Consider the following 27,504-nt stretch of genomic DNA (forward strand, 5'->3'; position numbering starts at 1 on the left):
TGGTGTGTGTGTCTTGGATGTAGGGTAAACCACATGTTCTTGGGGAAGAGTTTTTGTCAAATTATGCCTCAGTCTTAGGTGCGGTCTACACGGTAGAAATAATGCAGTTTGAACTGCATTAGCACCCAGGTCATATGCTATGGAATTCTGGGGATCTGTAGTTTTGTGAGACATTTAGCTTCTCTGTCAGAGAGATCTGGTACCACAACAACACATATCCCGGGCTTCCACAGGATGGAGCATGACAGTTTACAAGTGGTATCAACTGCTGTAATTCACAGCATAGGAGGCAGTCTTTCTTAAGTCATCACACTTTAACTCCTTCATGGCTCCATGCTGTGGGAATTCTGGGAATGTTAGTCTTGCTGTGCACAAGAGGTCTCTGAAGAAGGGCGAAATTCTTGGTCATGCTCAACTGGAGGGCAATTTGGACTCCCTTCCCATGGAGGCTGAGGAAGAGTGTTGGTCTGAGCGGGCTTTGAGATGAGAGGGCCCACAAGGAGTGCCTTTCTCCTAACCCAAGGTCGTGATTGCCTTTTTGTTTGTTTTATCTATATTTGTTATTTTATTTTAATCTGTACACAGGAGGAGAGAGAAAAAAACGAAAAAATCGGGACCATCAACATTGCGGGCGGGCCCAGGGGCTGCATCTGCACTACAGGAACAATCCACTTTGAGATACTTTAACCGCCAGGCTCCTGCTACAGAAAATTCCTGGGAAATGTAGTTTTGCGAGGACACTTCGCTTTGCTCTCAGGTGGGCAAACTCTGGGGGGGGGCGGGGGGTTCGGAGGCAAACTACCCACTTCCACAATACGCCGGATGGAGCCGCGTGCCGTTAAAGCGGCGTCGGAGGCTGGGAAAGGGGCGGGGAGGCAGGGGCGTGCCCCCTGAACCCTCCGCCCCTCTCCAGCCAGTCAGGCTGAATTCGTTAAAGCGGCGTCAGGGGGCGGGGTAGGGGGCAGGCCCTTGAACCCTAATCCCCGCCCCTCTCCACTCAGTCACGTCAGTCGGGCTGAATCTGTTAAAGCGGCGTCATAGGCCAGGGGGCGTGGCCCCGAAACTTAGTTCCCGCCCCTCTCCCAGTCAGTCCGGCTGAATCCGGGAAGTAGAAACAGGGAGGGAAGGAGAGAGAGAGAGCGCGCAAGAGCCTCTGTGGGTCACGTGGCCTAGAGAGATTCTGACCCCCTCCTCCCCGCCCTTTGCAGGAGCGGTTGCTATGGACGCGTGGAGTCGAGTACTGTATTGGCATTGGGCGATTGAGGCTCTTTAGAACGGGGGCGTGGCTTTTCCGCTCCTCGCGGAAGGGGCGTGGCTGTTGTGCGCGCGTGGGGGGCGTGGCCAGGGCCCTGATCCGGGAGGCTCCGATTGTTGCGCCCTTGTTTCCCCTCTCAGGCGGAGGTTCCGAGCCAGAGCGCGGTCTTCTCACGCAGAGCCTTCGCCTCGCCCCGCCAGGGCCCCGGCCCCGCTACCTGCCCGGCGGTCCCTCCTTCCCTTCCTCCTCCCGTCCTCCGTCCGATCGATCGTCTCCCGACCCGGACATGTTGCCCAACACAGGGTAAGCCGAGCCCCCTGACTGCCCCCCCATCTCCCCTCCCATGGTCTAGTTACGTCCGCACTGCAGAAATAATCCGGTTTGAGAGCGCTTTAATTGCCCTGGCTCAGTGCTAGGGAATTCTGGGAACTGTAGTTTTGCGAGACATTCAACCTTTTCTGTCAGAGAACTCTGCAGACATTGCAAACTATAATTCCCAGGAGTTGTTCCCTAGCACTGAGCCAGGGCAATTAAAGCGCTCTCAAACTGGATTATTTCTGCAGTGTGTTTGGGACCTTTCTTGCCAGGATTTGTTCAGGTTTGCCTTTGCTTCCCTCTGAGGCTGAGAGAGTGTGACTCCCTTGAGCCCTTTAATAAGAGATTTTGGACTTCATCTCCCAGGAGCCTCAGCCATGTGGGCCAATAGCCTGTGATTCTGGGAGCTGGAGTCCAAAGTCCCTTGAAAAGCACAGTTTGGGGTACTATATTACTATATATCAGTGGTCTCCAAAGTGCTCTTTCAGGGACTTTGGACTCCAGCTCCCAGAATCCCAGGCTATTGGCCCACATGGCTGAGGCTGTAGAAATAATGCTGTTTGACACCACTCTTAAGTGCGGCCGCTCTGTCCTATGGAATCCTGGGATTTGTAGTTTTGCAGGGTTTTCAGCCTTCGCTGCCAAAGAGTTCTGGTGCCTCACAAAACTACAATTCCCAGGGTTCTGTAGGATGGGGTCGCGGAAGTTAAAGTGGTGTCAAACTACATTATTCCTATTATTTTGTAGTTTATGGAAGAAACTACAGAACTACAACGCAACTGCGAATCCCACACAGTCCCACAGCACTGAGCTGTCGGAGTTAAAGTGGTGCCAAACTGTGTGGTTTTTGCGGTGTCAGTGCGTCTCAGGGCAGCAGGGGCGTCCTCACCGCAAAGGAGGACAAGGCACCTCAAAATGTGGGATGTTCAAGACGAAATGTAGGACATGACCAAATAAAAGCTCTAAATGCTCCTATAAATGTACATCTGTGTTTCCTGCACCAAAGGGAGGGCATGTTGGAATTCCTCCTGGACAGAAAGGTGAAATGGAGGACATGCCCTGGAAAAGGAGGACATCTGGTCATCGAGGTGGCTTTGGGTGACCTTTCTTTGAGCTCAATAAAGTGATCCAGGGAGCAATGGCAGAAACACTTCTCCGGAGAAGAACTATTAAAGGCTAGAATGAGGTTAGTGCTAGTTGCTGCAGCAAGTCACTTCTGTGGCTGCTATTTGACAACTAGTTGGGATCATGTGTTCTTGGCAAGACTTCTTCAGATGGGTGTGTGCGATAATGGCAGTTAAAGCAGTGTCAAACTGGATTATTTCTGCAGTGCGGCTGCAGCCCAGCTGATATAGACCTAGATGTCCTCTTTTTGTAGTGGCCCAAAAGCCCCACTGCTGCTCTGCCAAACTTGAGTATGGGAACCTTGAATGGTTCTGCAAATATCCCAGAAGGCACAAAATTTATTCAGAATGGTGACATCCCAAGCAATGCATAGAAAGCTTTGGAGGCACTCTTCGGACCTGGTGAGCGGGCAACAAAGATGTCAGACGAGGTTCATTTTCATGGAAATTGTTGCACACTGAGGCCAAAATCCTTAACCTGTATGTAGACATGGATCAGAGAGCCAGTGAGGTGTAGTTGTTTCAGCATTGGACTAGGACGCTGGAGAATAGGGTTCAAATCCTGGCTCAGCTGTGGAAACCCACTGGGTGAACTTGGGCAAGTTGAAGTCTCTCCACCTCAGAGTTTATCAGTGGTAAACCCACTCTGAAGAAACCTGCCAAGAAAACCCCATGATAGGTTCACCTTACGATAGCCATAAGTTGGAAATTACTTGAAGGCACACAACAACACCAACAACAAAAGACGCGATTGAGACCTCATAACTTAGTGTAGTGTGATGGTGTAGTATTAGGAAGGGACTTGAAAATGCAAGCAGGAACTGTCAGAATGCCTTCTTGTAAAGAATATTGTGGACCCTTCAGGTTGCTCCAAGTGGAACTCATTTGATTGAAGGATTGGGTCATCTTCCTTGAGAATCAAGCAGAATTCCTGAGGTCTTCTAGGGGTGCATCTACACTGTAGAAATAATGCAGTTTGACACCACTTTAGCCTCCTCTGCCAAAGTGTGCTGGTGCCTCACAAAACTACGAATCCCAGAATTGTGTAGGATCGAGCCATGGCAATTAAAGTGCTGTTAAACTGCATTAATTCTACAGTGTAGATTATTGGTTCCCAAACTTTGGGACTTCACCTCCCAGAAGGCCCACTTATCTTGGCCAACAATTAGGAATTCTGGGAGTTGAAGTCCAAAACACCTGGAGGACCAAAGCTAGGGAACCACTAGTGTAGATTCACTGACTGTGGATTTCCAGGGCTGATTGGGGATTCAAGCCCTGGCCTCCAAAGTCATAGTCCGATTTTCAAACTACTACATCAAGCTGGCCCTCTAATTAATTCTACAGTTTATTTAGATCTGTGGTTCCCAAATTTTTGTCATCCAGGTGTTTTGGACTTCAGCTGTCAGAATTCCTGGCTGTTGGCCAAGGGGCTTCTGAGAGTTGACGTCCAAAACATCTGTGTGACCACAGTTTGGGAATCAATGAGTTGGAAAAGTTGCCTTGAACCACAACTCCCAGAATTCCACTGTCATACTGGCTGGGGTTTTCTGGGAGTTGTAGTTCAAAAAAGCTGCGGCACTTTTTCCAAACTTGGTAGCAGATGTGGTAAGGAGAATGTAGAGAAATGAAATGGAGAATGTGGATTAAGAAATTATTTCCGTTTTTGATACTACTCTAGATTGCTCAGAGTTTTGAATGCCTGCGTAAGGCTATAGTGCTGAGAGCAGCTGGTTGGAGAAAGGCCATCTCAGCTGTCACTTGTCCTTCCAAGTTGTATAAAAAGTGCTGTACGTACTCAAAGGGAGCTATTTCAAACCTAGCACTCCCCATATGAAATTGGAATGCAGCAGTGGAAATCCTTCTCTTGTGTCCATTACACAGTGGTGAGCTTTGGAGTCCAGTGCTCAGTGTTAAGCTTTGGAGACATAACATTACTGGGACCTTTGCTCTGATTGTATAGGGCAGTTGGGTTCTTATCCACAGAAAGGCATTCTTGGCACTTGCAGCTTGTCAGATCACAGTGGTGAGAAAAGTGCAGTCAGAGCAACCATTCCTCAGTGTATTTGCATAACCCCCTATTTCCACCCTGACATCCTTCATTCAAAGCAGGGCTTCTAGGGCTGCTGCCACACTGCAGAGTTAATGCAGTTTGACACCACATTAACTGCCATAGCTCTATGCTATGGAATTCTGGAATTTGTAGTTTGGTGAGGTATTGAGCCCTCTCTGTCAGAGAGCTCTGATGTCATAACAAACTACAAATGCCAGAATTTCATCACTTGGAGCCATGACACTTAAAGCAGTGTCAAACTCCACTAATTCTGCAGTTACTTCTGGCTGGAAGATTCTGAGAGTTGTAATTTTTTAAAAAAGATAATTTTCTAAGCTCTCATTGAAAGGATAACGTAGAACAGGATTGAGCGGCTTTGTGGGACTTGCTAAGACACACTGGAAGCTGCCTTGCTGTATGTTTTAAAGACTCTTCTGGTAGTTTGCCATGAAAATTGGGTGGTGGTGTGGCATCTACATGGCAAAAACTAGACCAGGGATGGTGAACCTTTTCGAGGCCGAGTGCCCAAACTGCAACCCAAAATCCACTTATTTATTGCAAAGTGCCATGTCCCTCTGGCTTTCTAGTAACAAACTCTGGCAAACTCTGTGCAGGGACGATGACACATGTGCCCACAGAGAGGGCTCTGAGTGCCACCTCTGGCACACGTGCCATAGGTTCTCCATCACTGAACTAGACTGATGGGGCTGCATTGAACCCATTATATAGCGAGGATGGTGGGGAAGTTGTACCTGCGATCCTGGAGGATTGCTACCTTTTACAGTACAGGACTATTGATTTAAGGCAGATTTATATGTTCTGAATGGATAAAGTTTCCTACACATCTCAGGAAAAACTCTTTTTAACAAAGGACAATATTTATGTTTCTTAATGTAAAGACAAAAACCTGCTTGAGACATATTTTTATGCTGCAGCATACCTAGGCAGAAAGAATTGACCTGAAGATTTTAAAATTAAAGTGTAATGATTTCTTGGCCTTGACCTACAGACAACCTCCAGATCTTAAACAATGCAAGGACAAGATCCTGCAACAAACTTAGATGTTAGCTCTGTCTGGGTGCAATATTACAGGGGCCAATAATATCATAACACCAGAGGTGCATTTATGTGCTTTTCCTCCAATGTGATATATGCCATCCTGTGCCAGCATAGAGAATGCCCTGGTTATCTCTGATTATCTGCTGTCACTGACTGGAACTGGCAATGGGATTCTCTTCCCTCCTCATTTACGTTTCCCATTGAGAACATGAGTGTGGTTGGGCGGTGCTTATTTCTGATGGTAATCAAAGATAACAATGAACGTACGGAGGACTTTGGATCAGGCCAAGGTACACAGAAATGGGAAGGCACAGGGGAAAAATAAACCTGGAAAAAATTCATAAAAGATATGGGTTTTTTATTCCCCCGTCCAAAGTTTCCTCTCCCCACCTGGAAATGTTAGGGAGGGGGAAAGGTGAATAAAATGTTGTGGGCCCAAAATACACTGCAGAAATAATCCAGTTTGAGACCACTGTAACTGGCCTGGCTCAGTGCTAAATAACTACAGTTCTCAGAATTCCCTAGCATTGAGCCAGGGCAGTCAAAGCAATCTCAAACTGGATTATTTGTACAATGTGTTTTGGATCTAAGACAAGTTATTCACATAATTGTTGGCTGTTGTGGTTGTGTGCTTTCAGGTCGTTTCTGACATACGGTGACCCTATTGGGTTTTCTTGGCATGTTTCTTCAGAGAGTGTTTGCCATTGCCATCCTTTGAGGCTGAGAGTGTGTGACTTGCCCAAGGTCACCCAGTGGGTTTATATGGCTGAGCCATGATTCAAACCCTGGTCTCCAGAGTCATAATCCAGTGCTCAAAGCAATACACTATGCTGGCTCTCTTCACTTATTTACTGCCCACAAATCATTCCTAAAAACTATGTGGCAGGAAGACTTTTATGTACGTTTGTGTATGGTAACAAATAGTTACAATTCCTGGTCTTGGTTTCCTTTTCTCAGTTCTTTTCATAAGAATGAGTGTGTTATGTCTGCTTGACATTGTGAAGAACTGGTGGAGACAAAATAATTTTCTGTGTTTTACTAATGGTGATGTTTTCTTGCTTTTTGGATTACTGTATTTTTCCCCTTTTCCTCAAACGGGTAAAACCAGAGAGGTTCCATTTGTAGCATCGTTTGTAATAAACATCTTAAAGTAAATTCCATTTGTAATTATAGAGTGAGAGCCAATATGACATAGTGGTTTGAGTGTAGGACTGAGACTCTGGAGACAGGGCTCGATTCTCAGCTCAGCCATGAAACCCACTGGGTGGCCTTGGGCAAGTCACACTCTCTCAGCCTCAGGAGAAAGCAATGCCAAACCCTGTCTGAAAAATCTTGCCAAGAAAGCCCCACAATAAATTTGTCTTAGGGCTGCCATACATCAGAAATGACTTGAACACACACAACAACAATCCTGAATAAACTGTACTTGTGATATATCAAACACAATAATTTTATGTGAGACCAAGTTATGCATAATGAATTTTATGTCCCTAAAGTACAACTTTTAATCTGTTGTTGTTATTGTTGTTGTGCGCCTTCAGGTCATGTCTGACTCCTAGCAACCCTACGGTGAACATATCATGGGGGGTTCTTGTCAGAATTTGTTCCTGTGAGGCTGAGAGAGTGTAACTTTCCTAAGGTCACCCAGTAGGTTTCCATGGTTGAGCAGGGATTTGAATCTTCATCTCCCAGTGTCCTAGAATATTGCGGTTTTTAAAAAAATGTTCTTCTTACCTACTTTCTTGGCACTATGCTATTTCATACACCTCTATCATATCTTCCGACAGCTCCAAAGTTTCAGCCTTTCTAACTGGGGCAGTTCTTCCAAACCCTGGAATGGATCCCTGCACACAAGAGTGAGCTTCCCAGTTGGAAAGCAAGCAGTGCAATGCAGAGTCTAGTCCTCTCCTTCAGTGAATGTGGCTTCAAGAGCCAGCATGGCATAGTGCTTTGAGTGTTGGATTGCCACCCTGGAGGCCAGGATTCAATTCCCAGCTTGACCATGGAATCCATTGGATGATCTTGACAAGTGGCATGCTCTCGGCTTCAGGGGAAGGCAGTGGCAAACCTCCTCTGAACAAATCTTGCCAAGAAAGCCCTATGATAGGTTTGCTTTAGGGACATCATAAGATGGAAATGACTTGAAATCACACATCATCATCAACATCTGTATACCAGAGTTTCTTTTCCCTGCCCTGTGTTGAAAGGAAACAGCCATCAGGGAAGAGATGTGGCCTTTTTGACTTGGAACAGTTCATTGGGTAGACTTAATTGTTGAAAACCAAAGCAGTCATTCTCTGCTGGAAAGGTCTGTGTTCATGAAGGAAAGATTAGGAGTCAAATTCAAGCGAGTCAGCATAATAAAAGTTGAATCATGTTGGAGCTTGCTTTGGATTTAACCATGTAGGAACTTGCATTTGTCTCCTGTGTGGGTTGCAAAATCCAAGCAGAGCTGCTGGTAGAATTTCACCAACAAATCTGCTAATGGCTTGTTTCTTCTTGCTGGAATTCAGGATTGCTACATATTGATGGCCATGCTAAAAATGACCTCATTTGAGAGATGTGCAGTAAAGAGGGGTCTAATTTTCTCAGGCCGTTCTCTAATTTAAAAAGAACATTGCAAGTGTGGTTCTGTTCTGACAAATGAATATGTAAGAACTACATTTACTTATTGGAAAGGTCAGTTACCCCTCACGTCTGTCATTTGATTGTGGATTTGAAGCCTCCTACTCATTTATGGCGGCACTTGCTATTTCATGTCCCAATTATTCTTCTGTAATAATGATTGCTCCGCAGTGTTTCAGCTTCACCTCCCCACCCCTATAGGTCTGTGTTTTAAAATTGAATATTTTCATGAAAAGGTCATTGGGGTTAATTAGACCTCAATTGAAATGTGGGTGAAGGGATGGATTACTGGGCATTCAGTCTAGGGAGCAAATTAAAACAACATGGCAAACTATAATTTGATAACCTTGTTGCTTTTACTGTTAGTGTAGTAGCTAATATGTGGAGATATTATACATTTAGTACAGTGGTCCCTTGTTGTTGTTGGGGTTTGGTTCAAGGACTCCCTCTGGATACCAAAACCTTGACTTTGCCATTTTATATAAGGGATACCAATTTACTATGCTCAAATCCCAATAAGGACAGTGGCATAGTAAATTGGTATCCCTTATATAAAATGGCAAAGTCAAGGTTTGCTATTTGGAATTTATACTTATTTTGAATACTTTCAAGCTGTGGATGATTGAATCCATGGATAAAGAACCAGGGCAGTTAAAACAGTCTCAAACTAGTTTATTTCTGCAGTGTGTTTTGCACCTAAGAAGAGCTGGGCTGGATCAGACCAAAAAGCATATCTCACAAGTGGGTATTCTGATGTTACTGAACTACACTTCTGAGCATGCCTTACAACTTGTTATACTTTTGGGGGCTGTTGGTAATTGCAGTCCAATAACATCTAGAAGGCTGCAGTTTAAATTCTGGCCTGTCCAGTCCCTTGTTTTATTCACATGGTGGCCCACCAGTTTTGGATGTGAAGCCCCCAAGATCAACATATCCAGGAGGCTTTGAGTTGGAGGAAAAGGTGAGTTGGCCCCTTGGAAATCTGCTCTGTTAACTTAAAACACTTTTTGCATTATTTATATTGGTTGTTGGAGTCTTTTAATTTTTTAAAAAAATGTTCTACTTTTTCTCTTTAAAAAAGGCAAAACTGAAAGCGCCTATTCCTGCCCTAAGCAATAATACTTAAAAGCACTTCACATTTTAAGCCCAGTATTTTTTTTTTTACAAAAAGAGATACAGTAGATGATGGCTTGATTTGATCCTGATATCATATTAGTAAAGTGTTTCGTATTTGTAGGCACTATTGGACTAGGATTCTGGAGACATGGGTTCAAATGCCAGCTCGGCCACGTAAACCCACTGGGTGACTTTGGGCAGTCACTCTGGGCCTCAGGGGAAGGCAAAGACAAAGACACTCTGAAGAAATTTTGCCAAGAAAATCCCATGAAATCCCTTAGGTTCGCCATAAGTTGGAAGTGACTTGAAGATACACAACAACAACAGATTTGTAGATGTGGGGTGGTTAGTACTACTTATGGTAGAATCAACTCAATGAAATTGGAGCTCATTGTGAAAAATCAGTAAGGAAACACTGATTGATGGCTCTTTCATCTATCCTAGAATTAATTCAAGCTAAGCCTGCTGAATTTAGAATAACACTGAGGTTGACATGAATGAAAGATTCAGTCATAGAATCATATTGTTGGAAGAGACCCCAAGAATGGCCATCCAGTCCAACCCCATTCTGCCATGCAGGAAATCACAATCAAAGCATCCCCGACAGATGGCCATCCAACCTCTGTTTGAAGACCTCTAAGGAAGGAGACTCCACTACACTTTGAGGGAGTTTCTTCCACTGTCGAACAGCCCTTACTGATGGTACCAGAAGAAAATATTCAGGATGAAAATAAGCGGCCAAGTAGATTTTTGAGTTGTGAGAGTTGACTTTTTGAAGGAACAACGTCATCTGAATGCTTCTAATTCTAATATTCCTTTTCCTAAAAGCATGTTATTTTTGATGAAGTTATCTTTCAAGGAAGCATGCTCACAATTGCAGCCTTATTTCAGTGTTCAGTTTCTGATTCAGTTATTTCCATGTGCTATTTGTGCCCCTCCCCATGTTGTGAATAATAGTGGGAAGCGTCTTTCATTAACACAATGATCCATCAAGGTGAGAAGGGGTAGAATCCACTCATCTGAAGCTAATATTTTACCCTTCTGGTGCCATCTACATGGGAAGGTCTTGACAAAACCATAAAGAACATGCTGGCTCCAACCAGTTCTGAATCTTGGGCGGGTTACAAACCGCCATAAAGTACGCGCTCCGCGCGTACTAGGGTTAGGAAGGGCCGTATTAGGGTTAGGAAGGTTCTTATCTTCCTGACAGCCCTTTCTCCCAGTACGCGCAGAGCGCGTACTTTTTTGCGGTGCCCATCCACATGGGCGCCGCCATGTTGACGTATTGGACGCTGTGCGTCCAGACGTGTCGCGGCGGAAGTGACGTCGCGAGGACGCACTCCACCCCTCGCGGCGCCACTTCCGCGTTCCAAAAAGGAGCGGCATTTCGCCGCTCCTTTTTTGCTGCGCAGGGAAGCCTCGTGGTCTGGCAGCTGGGGCTTCCCTACGCAGCGAATGGCGGCGGCAGGAAAACGGCCCCTTGAGGGCCATTTGTAACCCGCCTTGGAGAGTTTCTGCCAGTCCATGACTCTTACCATACTGCAGAAGTAATGCAGTTTGACACCACTTTAACTGTCATGGCTCCATCCTGTGGAATTCTGGAATTTGTAGTTTGTTGAGCCACCAAGAACATGAAATATGTTGGTATTTTTAGTTTCTAGTCCTCTCCTGTCATTGTAGTGCAGTTTGTGCTAATTTCATTGAAATTAAATTTGGTCCGTGAGTTGAAAGTAGTTCCCTACCCTTGGTGTAGCCAATACAAAATTAGATGGGCTAGTGATTTGATTCTTCATAAAGTAGCTTTGGATATTAATATATGATCTATTGATGCTGCAGTTGCAGTGAGGTTCAGAGATCCTGGGAGGCCATTCTTGGTGACATTCCTATGGCAAAAGTGGAATAACATTCAAAATTCACAAAATACTGATGCCTTTCTAGGGCCCACCAGAATGCACAAAATACAGGACGCAAACTTTTGAAGCTCCACTGGCTTCTTCATCAGGCAAAGGTGTTAAAAATTATACAGGAGAAAGGGAAAATATGATAATGTTGGCATCACATTTGTCAAAATGTTGTTGTTCTCAGTTAAGGTGGTATCCATGTAGGCAGAGACCACTCCTCTAGTTTACTATGGGAGTTCTGGGAGACAGACTCATAAATTCCAGAACATAAAATGTAAACTAAAACTTCCTTTAAGATGCAGGCAAATGTGTTATGTTTGTTGCCTGGAGGAAAGGGTAGAGAAGAGCAAGGCTCATTTTGTATGGTATACTTTGTTGTTGTTTTCTTTCCCGTGCAAAACACATTATGAAAATCTGTGTAAAACAAATAATTCGATGAAACATGCAGTTTAGGCCAGGATTGGTTTAAATCAAATAATTTAACATACCTGTACACTTCTGCCCCCCCCCCCCCAAAATAATCATTAAAAAAAAAAGTCTAGCTGTTCTTACTATTTTCCAACCTTCTTGCTGGAACAACAATGACTGTTTGAATTTAAACTAGGTTTAAATTTAAACCAAATAACTTAAAGAAAACATTCCTGGTTTTTAAAAATTGACTATTCCTATTATGTATGAAAATGGTAATGATAGCCAAACGATAGATAGATAGATAGATAGATAGATAGATAGATAGATATAGTCTGGCTATCATTACCATTTTCCAACCCTCTTAATGGAGCAACAATGACTATTTGAATTTAAAATCCTGTGTGAGTTGCTTCTTTTAAATCACTTTTGTTGTTCAAGAACTGCCATTCAGAAACAGATACTTCAATTAACATAAATTCAACCAAAACAACTTACTTTAACATAACATCAGAACTGCACTTTGTTACTTAATTTTCTGGTTTAGTTCTTTATTGATGTAGTTCTGCAAAATAACATGAAAAACTGGTTTAGCAAACAAACAAAACAAACAACACCAAGTTTATACCAACCAGCCAACCAAGTTTCTTGGTTTTTTTTAACACCTTGTCCTAACTGTGTTTTAAGCAGCGTAGAATACAGTAAGTATATAACCTAAAACCTCCCAAGTCACTGTTTTTGTAGTTTCTGCTTATAGAATTTCATAATCTATTTTCCACTGAATTTGAACATTCATCTTCAAGAATGTCTAATTCCAGATTTACTTCTCTTTTTCTAAAGTTTTCATCTGTTCTTTCTTTCTTTCTTTTTTAGGAAGTTGGCAGGATGCACGCTCTTTATCACGGGTGCAAGCCGTGGTATTGGAAAAGCGATTGCCTTGAAAGCAGCAAAGGATGGGGCAAATATTGTGATAGCTGCTAAGACAGGAGTGCCACATCGTACACTCCCAGGAACGATCTACACTGCAGCAGAAGAAAGTAAGTTCTGAGAGAGAGATATACAGTATGAAATGTCTGAGCTCCACTGCTTGCTTTAACCTCCAAATCATTTAAGCCTATACTGGTTTGAATTAAGAGGAATATCTCAGAGACTTCTCATTGAGCTGGGTTATTTGTACTCTGTTTCTACCTAAGGGTCTCTGTTGATATGCACAGAATTCTTATTTCTGTTTCAATCAGCTGAGAATGTAAGGATGCATCTGAGTTTCTGTATGCTGTGATATGCCGTTGTAGTGGTAAGGAAAAACAATGCATTTTCCCTGAACTAGACTCCTTATGTGGCCAGCCACAGCCTTTCCCCCTAAATTGTCATATGTGTGACCTCCAGATGTGTGACCTCCAGATTTTGTTGAATTAGAACTCCCATCATTGCTCATCATCCTAGTTGTGCTGGAAAGAGCTGATGAAAGTTGCAGTCCAAGAACTCATGGAGAGCAACACACGACCCACTCCTGCTTCAGACTGTTCCTTCATGATCTGAATTACTCTTAAATATACTCTATACAATGCCTTCTCCAATCTGGTGCTCTCCAGATATTTTGGCCTATAATTCTCAGTATTCCTTACTATTGGCCATGCTAGCCTGAGCTGATTGTGGTTGTCTAAACATCTGGAGGGCACCACATTGGGGAATGCTGGCCTAACAGATGACCCAAGATCCTTCACTGAAGCTTAATGTAAAAAGATTTGAGGACAGAGAAAGGAAGATACATCACACGTTTGTTTAAATCATCCTAGGATTCAAGCCAATACATTTTCAAGAACAACAAAATCCATCTCTAGGTATTTAATTCTGATGCTAAACGTCACAGCAAGAGTGAGTGCTATGTGACCGCCCCTTGTCAGAGTTGGACTGCATCTCCCATTATCCCTCAACACTAGCTATGCTGGCTAGTATGCTGAAGAGAGCTACAGTCCAGCAATATCTGAGGAGTCATTCTTTGTCCATCCCTCCCTTACAACATTGTTGTGTCAAGCCAGAGATGAGACAAGGTAGCTGCTGCCATAAAATGTAATGAGGTCTCTGATCATTTTTGTTTTGATTTGTTAATAACTTGCCATTGCCTCATATATGCTGTGCTTTTGAATATTTAAATTTTGACCAAATCATATTGTGCTTATTCTCCTTCCACCCTGCCCAGTTGAAGCAGCCGGAGGAAAAGCTTTGCCATGTATTGTTAACGTGAGAGAAGAAGATCAAATTGCTGATGCAGTGGATCAGGCTGTACAGAAGTTTGGAGGTAATGACCTAAATTAAAATGTAAAATATATATTGAGTGTATTAATTTTTAAGAGCCTGGTTTTAAAGTCCATTTTAAAAAAATCAAAGCAGAAGTATTAGCAAAGCAGGCAAGTTGTTAGTGTTTTTTTGAGAAAGATAATTTTATGACACTAAAAATTACTTTGTTTTTCAAAAAAAAAAAAAAACAGGGATAGATGTTCTTGTGAATAATGCAAGTGCTATCTCTCTGACTGGCACACTGGAAACACCTACAAAGAAAGTGGACCTTATGATGAGTGCCAACACAAGAGGAACATACCTCACGTAAGTACTTATGGGCAATATCTTTTTTTGAAACAAGAAGATACATATTCATTTTTTTCATTCATTGGGTTATATTTAGAAGCTACATGGGAAGAATTGGAGATGTCATGGATGGATTGAGAAATGTTAGGAGTCAAAAAGGCATTCCCAAAGTGATCCAGTTTTTAGGCCTTTTGCAGACACTGTTTGTTTGTTTCCTATGACCCCTGAAAGCTAGAGTCTTGAAAAAGAACAAGCAGAGTCCTTGAGAATATTGTGGGAGTTGACAGTTTCTGATATAGAAGCCACATTCCATGCCTGGTTAAACATAGCCATGTACATTCCCAGATCCCTTGCTTTTAAGAACTCCACTCCCATACCAAAGATATCCTAATCTCCCTTTATTTGTTGATCCTCCCTGTGTCTGTTTTTTAGCTTCTGCTGAAAATGTTTGTTTTTGTTTGCCTTCAGATAGTTTCTGACTTAGGGTGACCCTAAGGGGCTTCTTGGCAAGATTTATTCAGAGGGGGTTTGCCTTTGCCTTCTTCTAATGCTGAGAGAGTGTGACTCACTCAAGGTCACCCAGTGGGTTTCTGTGCCTGAGCAGGGGTTTGGATCTTAGTCTCCAGAGTTGTAGTACAACTTTCAAACCACTAAACCCTGATGTTTCTCTTCTGAAATCCTTTCTCCTTCCTTGAGTTAGAGCAGCCCAGAAAGGGGCTTATGGCTCAAAACAGAATCTTGGCTAAGTTAAGCTATGCCCAGTTTTTCTTTAATAATTGTCTTAAAGCCACTAATACAGACTTGGGACTATTGGAGATTTCATGCAGGTAATATCATAGAATCATAGAATCAGAGTTGGAAGGGACCACAAGGGCCATCCATTCAAACCCCCTGTCATGCATACCCAATAGGTGGCCATCCAGCCTCTGTTTAAAGACCTCTAAGGAAGGAGACTCCACTATTCTCTGAGGGAGTGTGTTCCACTGTCGAACAGCCCTTACTGTCAGGAAGTTCCTCTTAATGTTGAGGTGGAATCTCTTTTCCTGTAGCTTGCATCCATTGTTCCAAGTCCTGTTCTCCGGAGCAGCAGAAAACAAGCTTGCTCCCTCCTCCATATGACATCCCTTCAAGTACTTAAACAGGGCTATCATATTACCTCTTAACCTTCTCTTCTCTAGACTAAACATCCCCAGCTCCCTAAGGTGTTCCTCATAGGGTATGGTTTCAAGACCCTTCACCATTTTAGTCATCCTCCTTTGGACACGCTCCAGTTTCTCAATGTCTTGTAAGGCTTCTGTTGGATAGCCCTTTTCTCCTGGGACTTCCCACCTCACCTGTGAAGGCAAAGCAATTCAGAGTGGATTCTCAAGTGTTGACTGGGGAATATAAATATCTAAGGGTGGGAAGAGGTAGTCTTTCAGATATCTATCCTCCAACTGTTCATCAATACCACCACCTAGAACTAAAACCTGGAAAGAGTGCAATTACACAGATATTGAAATCGCATGATTTGAGCCCCATTACAATTCTGGTTTTTGTATTTTGCACCTATTACAGTATTTTTGTACTTCTCAAGAGCAACCCTACACAGAGCACATTGCAGTTACCCAATCTGGATATAACCAAACCTTGAATGACTGTAGACAAGTATGCCTTTTCCTTTTAATGTATGGAAAGTACATAAAAAAGGAAGGTAAAGGTGGTGGAGTGGGGAAGAAAGGATACAAAATCCTGTCAGAGCTGCTCCTGAGAACATATAAGCAAGTCTAGTTACCTGCTTGTGTTTGTTTATATCTCCAGGTCAAAAATATGCCTTCCATACTTGAGAAAAAGCAAGATTGGTCATATCCTTAATATCAGCCCTCCAATAAATTTAAACCCACTGTGGTTCAAAAATCACTGTGGTAAGTATACTTGTAGCAGTGGCTTTTGTTAAAACCTGCTCAGACCCAAGGGAATGTATAGACTAGTTCTCCTCTCCTTCCCTGCCTCCTTCCTCTCATTTTATCCTCACATCTTGAAAATTGGCTGTGTTTTATGTTGGGGCTGGAGCTGTAGTAGTTTAAAAGATAGGTGGGTTGTGGGACGTTTGCTGTTGCACAAAGAATTCTGACCTTAACAGACACAGAAAAGCCTTTAAGTCACTAACATAATGCTTACTAGTGGGTCATACTTTGAGTTTGTGACTGTTTACAATATTCAGATAATGAAATGCTTCTGAAAAACCGATGCAGATAAGGAGAACCCTGCTGGATCAGTCCAAAGTCCTCTGTAGTCCAATATCCTGCTTCCTTCAGCGGCCAGCTGTCATGTTTCTTCCTCTGTCACAAGCACTTTGCACATCTCTCAGACTTCCCAATCCTTCACTTTTTCCATGACAGGATTCTTCATCTGAAATATAGTATTATTATAAAGGGGGGAACTAAATACAGGTTGAGTCTCCCTTATCTGGAATTTTGAAATCCAAAATATTCTAAAATCTAAAATTGTCCATGTGGGTGGCTGAGTTAGTAACACCTTTACCTTCTGATGGTTCAATGTACATTGTATTTCATGTACAAAGTTATTAAAATATTGTATAAAATTATCTTCAGGTTATGTGCATAAGTTGTATGTGGAACATAAATGAATTTTGGATTTAAGACTTGAGTGACTTGTCCAAGATAGCATTTTGTCATGTTCTTTCTAGCTTATACCATTTCTAAATATGGGATGTCGATGTGTGTGCTGGGAATGGCAGAAGAATTCAGAGGCGAAGTTGCAGTTAATGCTTTATGGCCTCTAACAGGTTTGTTTGTTTTTTAAACAAAAATCCTTTTAAAAATATTATATAGTTTGATACTTGGCTTCAGTCATTTTTTAAATTGCTATGTTCTTATTTATTCATACTATGTATCATGTTTCCCTACAATTTTCAGTAGGGAAGCTTATAATAGCGCTTATGGTTTCTGTTGATCTTGCATAGTATCCCAGAAGTATCTCCTTTTCTCTATCTTTGAAAAGCTGTCATGCCAAAATAGACCTCTTTTCAAAATAGTAACTTACATGTTATGCATATTTCCAATCTTACACATATCTCCTGGGGAACATGTGCTGTAGAATTTAGTGGCAACTACTCTCAAGTAAGTGAACATAACATGAGAGCCTTCACTTACTAATTTTATTTATTTATTTATTTATTTATTTATTTATTTATTTATTTATTTTCTATCCCATCTTCGTACTAAATAAATATCATTTTAGGTAGCTAACAAGATATGGTGATACTTAATCTTTATCCCTGTTCATCAGTTGTACATGTGATATGCACAGGACACCCATGTGAGGAGGAATTTTTCTTCAGGTTTTCTTATGAAGCATATAATGATTCACTGAACACTTCATAGCTACCCAGTATTTATTTATTTTCTCAATGTCATCAGGTTACTAGAGATCACAAGAACAGATGCAAATATTTTGATGCTGCTGCTGCTTTTAACAGACCATGCCATGCAAAGTAGGGCTTTATGCTGCTTTTCCTCTGAAAGCTTTTACTACTCTGAATCAGGGGTCACAAAGGTGTAGCTCTTTGGAGATTCTTGGACTGCAACTCTCATCAGTCCAAGCCAGCCAGCAGAGCTGGTGGTGAGGGATCATGGGAACTGCATATGTTCAAGAGCATATGAACAGGCACACATTTGTCACCCAGCTATTATTTATCCAGCTTTCTTCAGTGTGGGGTGTGGATGGACAAGGTGGTGACCTTTCTTTGTGATTTCCCATGGTGAACTATTCAGTAATCAACAAATACTGAATATTATCCAGTAATCAACAAAGAAAGCTTTCATAAGGATGGCATCCATTTACCGAGAGATCTCTGTTGAGAGAAATGGAATAATAATGTTTATACTTAGAATTTTTAGGGTTATTTTTTTCTTTTCTATTTTGAGTCTGCCTGTTAATACCAATAGGATTCAGTCCATAGCTCTCTTAATACACATATACAGAGTTTGTGTCCATGTGGACAACATTGTTACATAAAATATAAAGTATGTGATGGTCCATTTTCTACAGTAGGGAAATTACAAGACACCCCCCCCCCCCGCAACTTTAAATTATCGCTTGTATCCTTCCAAATGTGTGAAGGATGTTGCAGGCAGTGTTGCCTCTGCCTTCTTTACTGGATAAAGGGATTTATGTTGGCCATAGAGCCGGGTGTTCTCATTCTCCTGCAGCACAAATTCATCCACATAGTCATTGTTGCACTTGGGCCTTTAGGCTCTTACTGTCATTTTTTTGTCTACTTGTTAATGATATGTACACTTTTACCATACATTGATATAGTTGCAGAAGTGGTGGCAAATCTTTCCACTGTGGTCCTCAGCGTAGTACTGATGGGGTAAAAACAGGTGCATCTAACACAAATAGTATCTCTACCTTTCTATTTATTTGCGTGGGCAGCATCTCACTTTCCTTCTAGTGGTGATGGTTTGTTGATTGATATGGCTTGTTCAGTTTCGGCACATGAAAGGATAACTGAAGCCAACTTTGATACTCCTTCACCCCATCCCAGAAAAGGATCTTTTGTGTTTCTCTTTTTAAAAAAATAGACAGATTTTTCCTGCCCACCCTTCTGTTCTCTCTTTTCCCCCTGAGACCCAGGTTTGCCTCCTGACTTTAGAATTCTTTCTCTTCCCCGGGAGGAAAATTGTTGCTGCGTTATTATTTTTATTGCAGTCTAAAAATAAGTGCTCCCAGAACATATGTTTTTTTCAACCTGCTCTTCTCCTTGAATGAGCAAGCATTTAAAGTCATTTCGGATATTCTGGAAACTCAAATTATGTTCTCCTTCATTTTATGGGTCCTTTCAGACATGCCCTATGGGGAGAAGCAGGATGTATATACACTCAACAGCCTGAGCTTGCAAATCAGTGTAGTAATAGTAAGATTTATTCGGTCGTTGACCAGTATAAAGAAATAACTTGATAAAATAATAATTGCAAAGTACAGTTATTAATAATTGTTAAAAACAATTTCAGATACAAATTCAGTGTTCCGTGCATTTGCTTTGAGGGAGTGGGGCTTACCTCAAACACGATTTGTAAAATAATATATTTCTTCCACTAAAAGCAAATTATGTATAAATTATTATACACTGATATGACAAAAATGATGGCATTTAAATTTTGTATCATAAGAGTTTCAAGGGGATCATAGGCCATCTGTTCCAGCCTTCTACTTAATGTAGAAAAATCATTGCAGACTAATTTTTCATTCTATTCTGTCTGTCTGTTTTATTTTTTAGCTATCTATACCTCTGCGATGGATATGTTGGGAGGAGCTGGTGTAGAGAAACAATGCAGGAAAACGGATATTCTAGCAGATGCTGCATATTGTATTTTAACAAAGCCCAAAAGTTTCACCGGAAATTTTGTCATCGATGAAAATTTGTTGAGAGAAGAAGGAATTAAGAATTTTGATGTATATGCAGTTGCCCCAGGTAATCTAAATTTCATTTTCTTTGAAATGATATTTATGCTATGTAGAAATTAGAGTTCAGCAAATACATAGTTTTATTATATTGTTTGAATCCAAATTTAAATCCATTCAGATCAGTTAGTCACAGAGACTATTGATTTTAGTCATTTCCCTCTAAGTCTTAAGTCCGGTTCCAACTCTATGTGTTAAGATTTGTAAAACCTTATCAGTCTTTCCAGATGTTCAGTTCAGTTTATGACACAATAAATTATTTGGAGTTCACAGGTCACATGGTTTTCATGGCTGCAGTTTTATTATGTCTATAATGTGTTTCCTTGCAGAATACAAGGTATTGTTTCTGGGATAATGTTGTTCCACTTTTTCTCAACCTTTCCCAACTTAGAATTCTTCTTGTTATGTTGGAATGTAACCAGGCAGGTGAAGGATTGTATAGGGATAAACTTCTACTACTGAAACATTTGATTCTGCTTTATGCAGAATCAAATAATTGATTCCTCTAGTTCTGTATTGACAAGCAGCTGTTTGCAAGACTCACAGGCAACAGTCGTTCTGAGCCTTACTTGGAGATACCATGGGTTGAACATGGGACCTTCTCCATGCAGAACATGTATTTTGCCACCAATCTGTGTCCTTCTGGTATTGCTGCTAGTTTGGTCAAGCATCCCAAACTTGTGGGATGGTTTAGTCTGTGAGACATTCCCATACCACCATGGACCTATGAACCACCACTTTCAGTAACACTGTCGTGTGTGTGTGTGTGTGTGTGTGTTATATGCCTTCCAAGTCATTTCCAACTTACGGCGACCCTAAATTAAACCTTTTTTTTTTTTTTGGCAAGATTTGTTCAGAGGAGGTTTGCCATTGGCTTCCGTTGAGACTGAGAGTATGTTAGATGCCCAGGGTCACATAGCAGCAAACAGCAACACTACTTCCTTGAATATTTCTTCAGTCTCTTTGTTCTACACCCACTTCCAAATGCAAAGGAGAGAGGTCAGGGAAGTAGTATTCATGCTTTGTGCCCAATAGAGGATATCTGTATTATTGTTTACCCTTTTAAAACTTCACAAATAGCTAGTTGTTGCAGGGTTGAAGATTTGTGACCCTTCTACTTTTTTGGCTTATAATTCCCTACAGTCTTACTCTCCATGGCCCCTGGTAAGGGGTTGCGGAAGCTTCAGTCTGCAATATTGGTGGGGCCAAAGACTCTCCATTCCTAGTATTTGAAACACATCACAATTTTACCAGTGTAAAAGGCAAATTGGACTTGTGGCATTTATATACCAGAATGCTGAGACGGATGATTTACAAATACATACTGTCATCCTACATCTGAGAACTGTGCAGTTTAGGAATATTACAGCATGTGAATTTTCTTTCAAAAAGCAAGCTGTGCTAAAGAAAAAAGAAAGTAAGGAGGCAGGGTTGGCTGGTTTGAACCAGGATGGTTTAAACTTCAAACCAAATGACTTAAAAAAAGTGCTCCTGTTTTTTTAATTGATTATTCTTTTTTTAAAAAAAAGTCTGTCTATTATTACTATTTCCCAACCCCTTTTACTGGAACAACAATGACTTTGAATTTAAACATTTTAACTTTAACAGTTTATTGGTAGTTGTTTGTTGTCAATATCCAGTGTCAGTTGCTTCTTTTTAATCACGTTGTTTTATAGTGCAAGAAATGCCATTCAGAAACAATTCAACTAACATAAGTTCAACCAAAGCAACTTGCTTTAAAAGCACACTTTTTAAAGAACAATTATTTTTTAAGATAGTGGCCATAACATCTGAACTGCTGCTTAATTTTCTGATGTAGTCCTTTGTTGGTGTAGTCCTACACATTCATGCAAAAAATAACACCAACTATTTTAAACAAACAAACAAACAAAAACACATTTTCCCCTAACCCTATGAGGAAGAAGTTCTTCCAGTGTCTCTTCCATTAGAGGCAGCTTCTCCTTTATATAAATTTTCTGTTTGCATTTCTCTCTTGCTCCACAAAAGAAGGTACCTCTTCACAGTTCACAAAGTTATCCCGCCTTCCAGTTACAGAAATTATACCTGTATCAGGAGAAAAGGAAAACCATTTGAAGCAATGAAATATGTCTCTCTGCACCCCTTAATAATTGCAGTGGTGTTGTGTTGGCATATAATAATAATAATTATCATTATTATTATCATTATTATTATTATTTGTATCCCACCTCTCCCTGTATTGGATCCCTGTATTTCCCACTGTAAGCATAATATGTAGATATTGTGCATTCATTTAGGGCCTCTAGCCTATTCTAGTTTCCCAAAGATATATGTACAGATGCTTATAGTTATGTACACATATCTATGTTATATTCACATGTTATGTGTTTGCTGTCAATAAAATCAAGGTTTAATGTAGCAACCGAGGTAAATCGCTGAATGTTTTTATGTTTGAATGCATAGTCTGATGGGAATGTTGTCAATTTTCATTTTATTATTTCACTTGTATCTTTAGGACACCCATTGCTACCAGATTTCTTCTTGGATGTGGATCCTGAGACCTTAGCAATGAAAATGGAAGCACAAGGTGAAGATTTAGCTGCCTCCCCACCAGGGTCCTCAATCTTGTTTATCTGAGGAAAGTATCTTGCCCTCCAACACCACCACAGAGCAAAATGTACTCATTGCTAATTTGGCAGTTGTCAAAAATTCAGCAATTAAAGAAGCTGGATATCCCACTTGAGCTGTGTAATGTGCAAATTATAGCAGTAGCTCTACCTATAAATACAGATGTTTAAAGGCCACAAACATGTTCCCATTTCAATTTTTCTACTTTCAGTGTGCCTTATATCCCCCACAAAGAAGCTGAAAGGTCATCTTTAATGGCAAAATTAATTCTGGCATTCCCTCAGATTAATGGAAATGGATAATTACATTTCTCTTCTCCTTGAACTCTTTCATGTTTAGACATCTAGGAGGAAAAGTTCATTAAATGCTCATCTTCATCATGAATTAAATTTGGGACTGTATGCCCAAAGCATGTTCTGCCAGTGAGTTATGCCCCCTTGATGCAGTATGTCCCTCCCTCTTATTTTTGATGATTGTTTATTTCAACCCTTTCTTGCTCAGTATTGGTGGTTCATGCTGATAATAGTAAGGGCTTCTAAGTACAGATTTTAATTTCTGGTGAAATTCTGTCTCTTTATTGTTAGTGGATCTGGGAGCAGATTGCTCTGGGAGAATTTGAATCATTCCTTCCAATGGTCTGGAACTCAGAGAATTATCCTACTACTGTTCAACATCCCTATGATACATGTTTTACTTTAAAATAATTTTCCAGCTTTTGCTTTGATCTCACCAGTCAATATTGGTCCTACAGGAGGTTCTCCAGCATTCAGAGAAGGGAAAAAACAAGAGGTAATGAAGCACGAAGGTCCTGACCCAACTAAAACTGAAGGTTCTAAGCATCATGTGCATTTTGCTGCTGAGAACGCTAGCGGGCCTGTGGCAGACACATTTAAAATTATTAAAGGGGCAATTAGTGAAGACGTTGTCAAGTCAACCCAAGGAGTTTATCGGTTTGAATTATCTGGTAAGAGACTTATGCATAATTAGCTAATGTATTAGACAGACCCAGGATCTCTGCCTAGTATTAGTATTCAGTGTTTATATTCAGTGCTGCCCAGCACTTCCAGTTTCCAAAAAGGTGCAAAACATGCTCACAGTGGTGGCAATTATCAAGAAATCACAGTCACTCTGGTCTCCCATATCAGCATAAATAGATAAACATAATGATCTGCCTTCATATAGCTGCACAAAGAAGCACTCATTTTCTTTGACAGCTACATAAAAAGTGTAGACATAGTTATAAGAAAGCAGTTATCTGTTCAGTCATAGTTAAGGAATGTCAATTTGAGATAAAGAGGATAGAGGTTCTTTTTACCAGCTGGTCAATTGCTGCTCTTGGAATGACTCTACTGTCAGTTCTAATTTGGCTTCTGAGTTTATTTGTTGTACTTTGTTTTTAGAAAACTCTTTAAGTTGACCTGTGACTACGAGAAGGGGCAAGATAGAAAGCTGTGTGTTGCAGGGAAAAAGCCAAAGAGCAACAAAAATAATTCAGAAACTATATAGGAAATGCTGAACTAAACCAGAGTAATATACATGTCACATTGAATCTAAATCTCATGTTGTCTTGTAGCAGTGATTTCTCCCTCCCTAGAAAAATCTCAGCGAAACTGATTTTTAACGTCAAGTGGTTTGATTTGTAAGTGAAATACTCTTGTGGCTAATTTACATGGTATAATTTAATCATGCTATTCTTGTGTTAGGTGAAGAAGGAGGAACATGGTATATTGATCTTAAAAACAAAGGTGGCAGTGCAGGAAGTGGAGACCCACCAGGAAAAGTGGATGTGGTCATGAGCATGTCTAGCAGTGACTTTGTAAAAATGTTTTCAGGTAAGTTTTGGAAAGTCTGCCTTCCTGTAGTGTGATATTTGGGTTCAACTGTTCACTTGGTTGAACAGTTGATATCACTAATCAGGATACTTATGGTTTTCAGAGCCGCTTGTTCTGCTAATTCTATGAGATGGTATAGAATTCTGTGCTTAGATATTTCTTTATTGTACTTTTTGAAAAACTAAGAAGAGGTGAAAAGGCAGCCATTTCAGCATGCATAGGAATATTACTTCACATTATTAAGCCAAATGACTTGCTCCTTTTGCATGTAATATCCAGGGGCAGCCGTGCTGGCCATATATCAAATTCAGTAACAATAAAATTCCATCTTTATTGGGACAAGCAAAATGCACAATGTATGTTGCAAGCTTTTGAAGCTACATTGGCTTCTTCATCAGGTAAGGTATTAAAAACTATACAGGAGGGAAGAAATTGAAGATGTTAGACATAGGCCTTCATTTTGCTGTCTTTGTTCTCAGTTCAGATGGTATGAAGTGGTATTTCTTGCAGGCTGGAGCCACCTCCTTCTGGCCATGTGGCTATTGAGAGATTCTCAAAGTCCAGAATATTTAACATCCATTTACAACACAAAAAAGATACTTCCTTTGAAATCCAATGTCTCTATCCTTTGTGAGGCCACAGGCCCTTTTGTAGGGGGAGAATACCAAATTTATCAAGAAGCCTTCAGGCTTCTGCATCAAGAAAATTTTAGGTGATGTTGAGGTAAAGCATGCCAATCCAGTCCAAAAGTTTGGGGAAAAAAGTTTTACCTTCATTGGAGACAGAAACCTGAAATAGTAGGGTCCCAGTCCATTTGACTCTCTTTAGGATTTCCCAGTGTAGCTTCAAAAGCTTGCAACATGTATATTGTGCATTTGGGTTGGCACAATAAAGGTATCACTGTTTGGTGGATTTTTATTGTTACTGGATTTGCTATATGGCCAACACGACTACCCCTGGATGTTTTTTGGATTTCAAGAAACCGCATTATAGCCACAAGTCTATAGGGAGCATGGCCATGAGTCTTCTACAGTTATTTGCGAGGATGTGAATAGCACTGTGTTTTGTTTTATTTTTAATGAAAGCAATAGAAATACTCCATATATTAAATTTAAAATTGCTCATGTCACTATTCATTTTTAGTTAGGAAAGTGTGCACAGGGAATATTGGCCATGTATTGACAGTCAGCTAAGGTTCATATGTTACCTAACAGAACAGGACAGATTGTGTGTGTATGGGTGTGCCCCCCCGCCACATGTGGTGTGTGATTGTTTTTCTGTTTTTATTCTTTATTTTAACTTGTATAGGTGTTATGACCACAATAAAAAGTATTTATGTATATATTCTGACAGGCCTTTGGCCTCTAAGCCGAGTTATAGGTGAAGGAAGCTGTTGTTTCTTTTGACTGATTAATTTTTAATTTTGTTTAATCTTTCATATTTTAATGGCACGGTTTTTATATTTATTTTTCTATTGTTAGCTGCCTTCAGTATTTTGGGGGGCATTTGCAATTAATAAATGTTCATTCTTAACGTTACTTAATTTCTTAATTGAAGAACTTGGCAGATGTTTGGTTGTTACAGTGGGCCCTTGGTATCTGCTGGGGTTTCATTCCAGGACCATGAATGGTTGATTAAAACCATGGATGGTTGATCCTGGAGATAAGGAATCTGTGGATACAGATGGACAACTGTAATTATAATTGTGTTGAAAAGTAGGGTTGCAGGTCTTTATGACGCCTTAAAGCATTTCCTTTCTCATTTCAGGCAAACTAAAGCCAACTATGGCTTTCATGTCTGGAAAGCTGACAATCAAGGGTGACATGGCCTTAGCAATCAAGTTGGAAAAACTGATGGGCCAGTTTAACTCCAAACTGTGAAGATAGAAAGGGTGGTTTGTGTGCCACATTGCACATTCAATAAACATGCAGTGCTTTGCTGTTGAAGATACATAGCAATGCTTGCTTTTTAACAGAGTATTGTGATTTATACATATTTCTGAGAAAAGTGCCATTTTTGTGATAACTGGAGGCTGTTCCTAATTTAATTGGCTTGTAATGAAATTCTGTTGATTAAACTGAGAACTCGTTCTTGTTTCTTAACACTTCTTAGAAAGTGTTCATAGGATCAGTGGGCCTTCCTTTTCTTTGTATGAGAATCAATGCAGCATAATTTGTATAAGTATATTAAATTCAAGGCAGCCAGATGCCCTTTTTCTGGGTAGAGGACATTGCCATTTTCCTTTTTGTAAAGTTTCTATGTATCAGGGTTCGGTCCCCCCCCCCCAGGACTTTTTTTTCTTAAAGTTAGTGCACTAGTGAACATAAAAAATTAAATTGCACTGATGCGGTTAAATACAAGCTAGATCTTCTGTCTCAGAAATGGAAACTTGTTCCTTTGTTCCATTGCTTTTAAAAACCCTGGAGTGGGAAACCTTTATGCCATGTAGAATCAGGAAAACTGAAATCCTGTTGACATCAGTTCAGTACACCAGGGTTCATCTTCAAATGAATTGCCTCTAAGGCAGTTCTGTGTTTTTGTTCTTGCTATTGATGCTTTGAAAGCATAGGTGCCTTTTCAGGTCTGTTCCCCACCCCTACTCCACATTCTGCCTGGGTTTCAATTACAGAATCATTTATTTTCCTAAGGAAATGTAACTCTCTTGAACAAGTTCATGTCCTCCGGCATTAAGAAACAAAACCACAGGCATGTGCCTTACTAGGTGCTTTCATCATTGTCTCAGATAATAAGAGTGATTCTGAATGAAATCTTTTAGTATTTGAATTGCTGCTGTGAAAATTCAGTTCCTGCCAAATTGTCCCTACAAAAATAGTTGAAATAAAATGTGTGTTTCCTCTGTATAAGTCTCTTTGCTTACTATACTCATTCTGTATGTGCTGAATGATTCTTTTCCAGACTCTTTGTTAACTGAAGGGCTGTGAAGTGGGGAGGTGATGCTGAAGTGTCCTGGGTTTTTCTTGATAATTGGAGAGTCTTTTGTATGACTGATTTGTAACCAGATTAAAAGATAATATATTGATACTTCGAGTACAATGCTTGTCATGTTAGGCACCAAGTTACCTTGAGTCTCACTTTTGGGAGAAAGGTAGAATATAACTCCAATAAATACAATACAATAAAATACATTTTCAAAGCT

General features: G+C 40.7%; 1 protein-coding gene across 1 annotated transcript; it reads left to right on the top strand.

Annotated features, from left to right (window-relative positions):
- Window positions 1–1,113: 1,113 nt before the first annotated feature.
- On the top strand, window positions 1,114–27,504 carry HSDL2 (hydroxysteroid dehydrogenase like 2). The gene is made up of 11 exons (XM_042454223.1): window positions 1,114–1,558; window positions 12,727–12,890; window positions 14,054–14,152; window positions 14,343–14,457; window positions 16,240–16,343; window positions 17,129–17,227; window positions 19,724–19,918; window positions 22,403–22,474; window positions 23,267–23,479; window positions 24,219–24,347; window positions 26,115–27,504. Exons 1-11 carry the CDS (start codon window positions 1,542–1,544, stop codon window positions 26,225–26,227), a joined length of 1,320 nt encoding a protein of 439 aa, XP_042310157.1. The 5' UTR covers window positions 1,114–1,541; the 3' UTR covers window positions 26,228–27,504.

The sequence above is a fragment of the Sceloporus undulatus genome, chromosome 2 (assembly GCF_019175285.1).
Source record: "Sceloporus undulatus isolate JIND9_A2432 ecotype Alabama chromosome 2, SceUnd_v1.1, whole genome shotgun sequence".
NCBI classification, from domain to species: domain Eukaryota; kingdom Metazoa; phylum Chordata; class Lepidosauria; order Squamata; family Phrynosomatidae; genus Sceloporus; species Sceloporus undulatus.

Bases quoted from the DNA above. Each gene is read 5' to 3' on its own strand.
- HSDL2 (XM_042454223.1), top strand. The intron at 12,891-14,053 runs GTAAGTTCTGAG...CACCCTGCCCAG, and splicing joins CTACACTGCAGCAGAAGAAA to TTGAAGCAGCCGGAGGAAAA. The intron at 19,919-22,402 runs GTAATCTAAATT...TTGTATCTTTAG, and splicing joins TGTATATGCAGTTGCCCCAG to GACACCCATTGCTACCAGAT.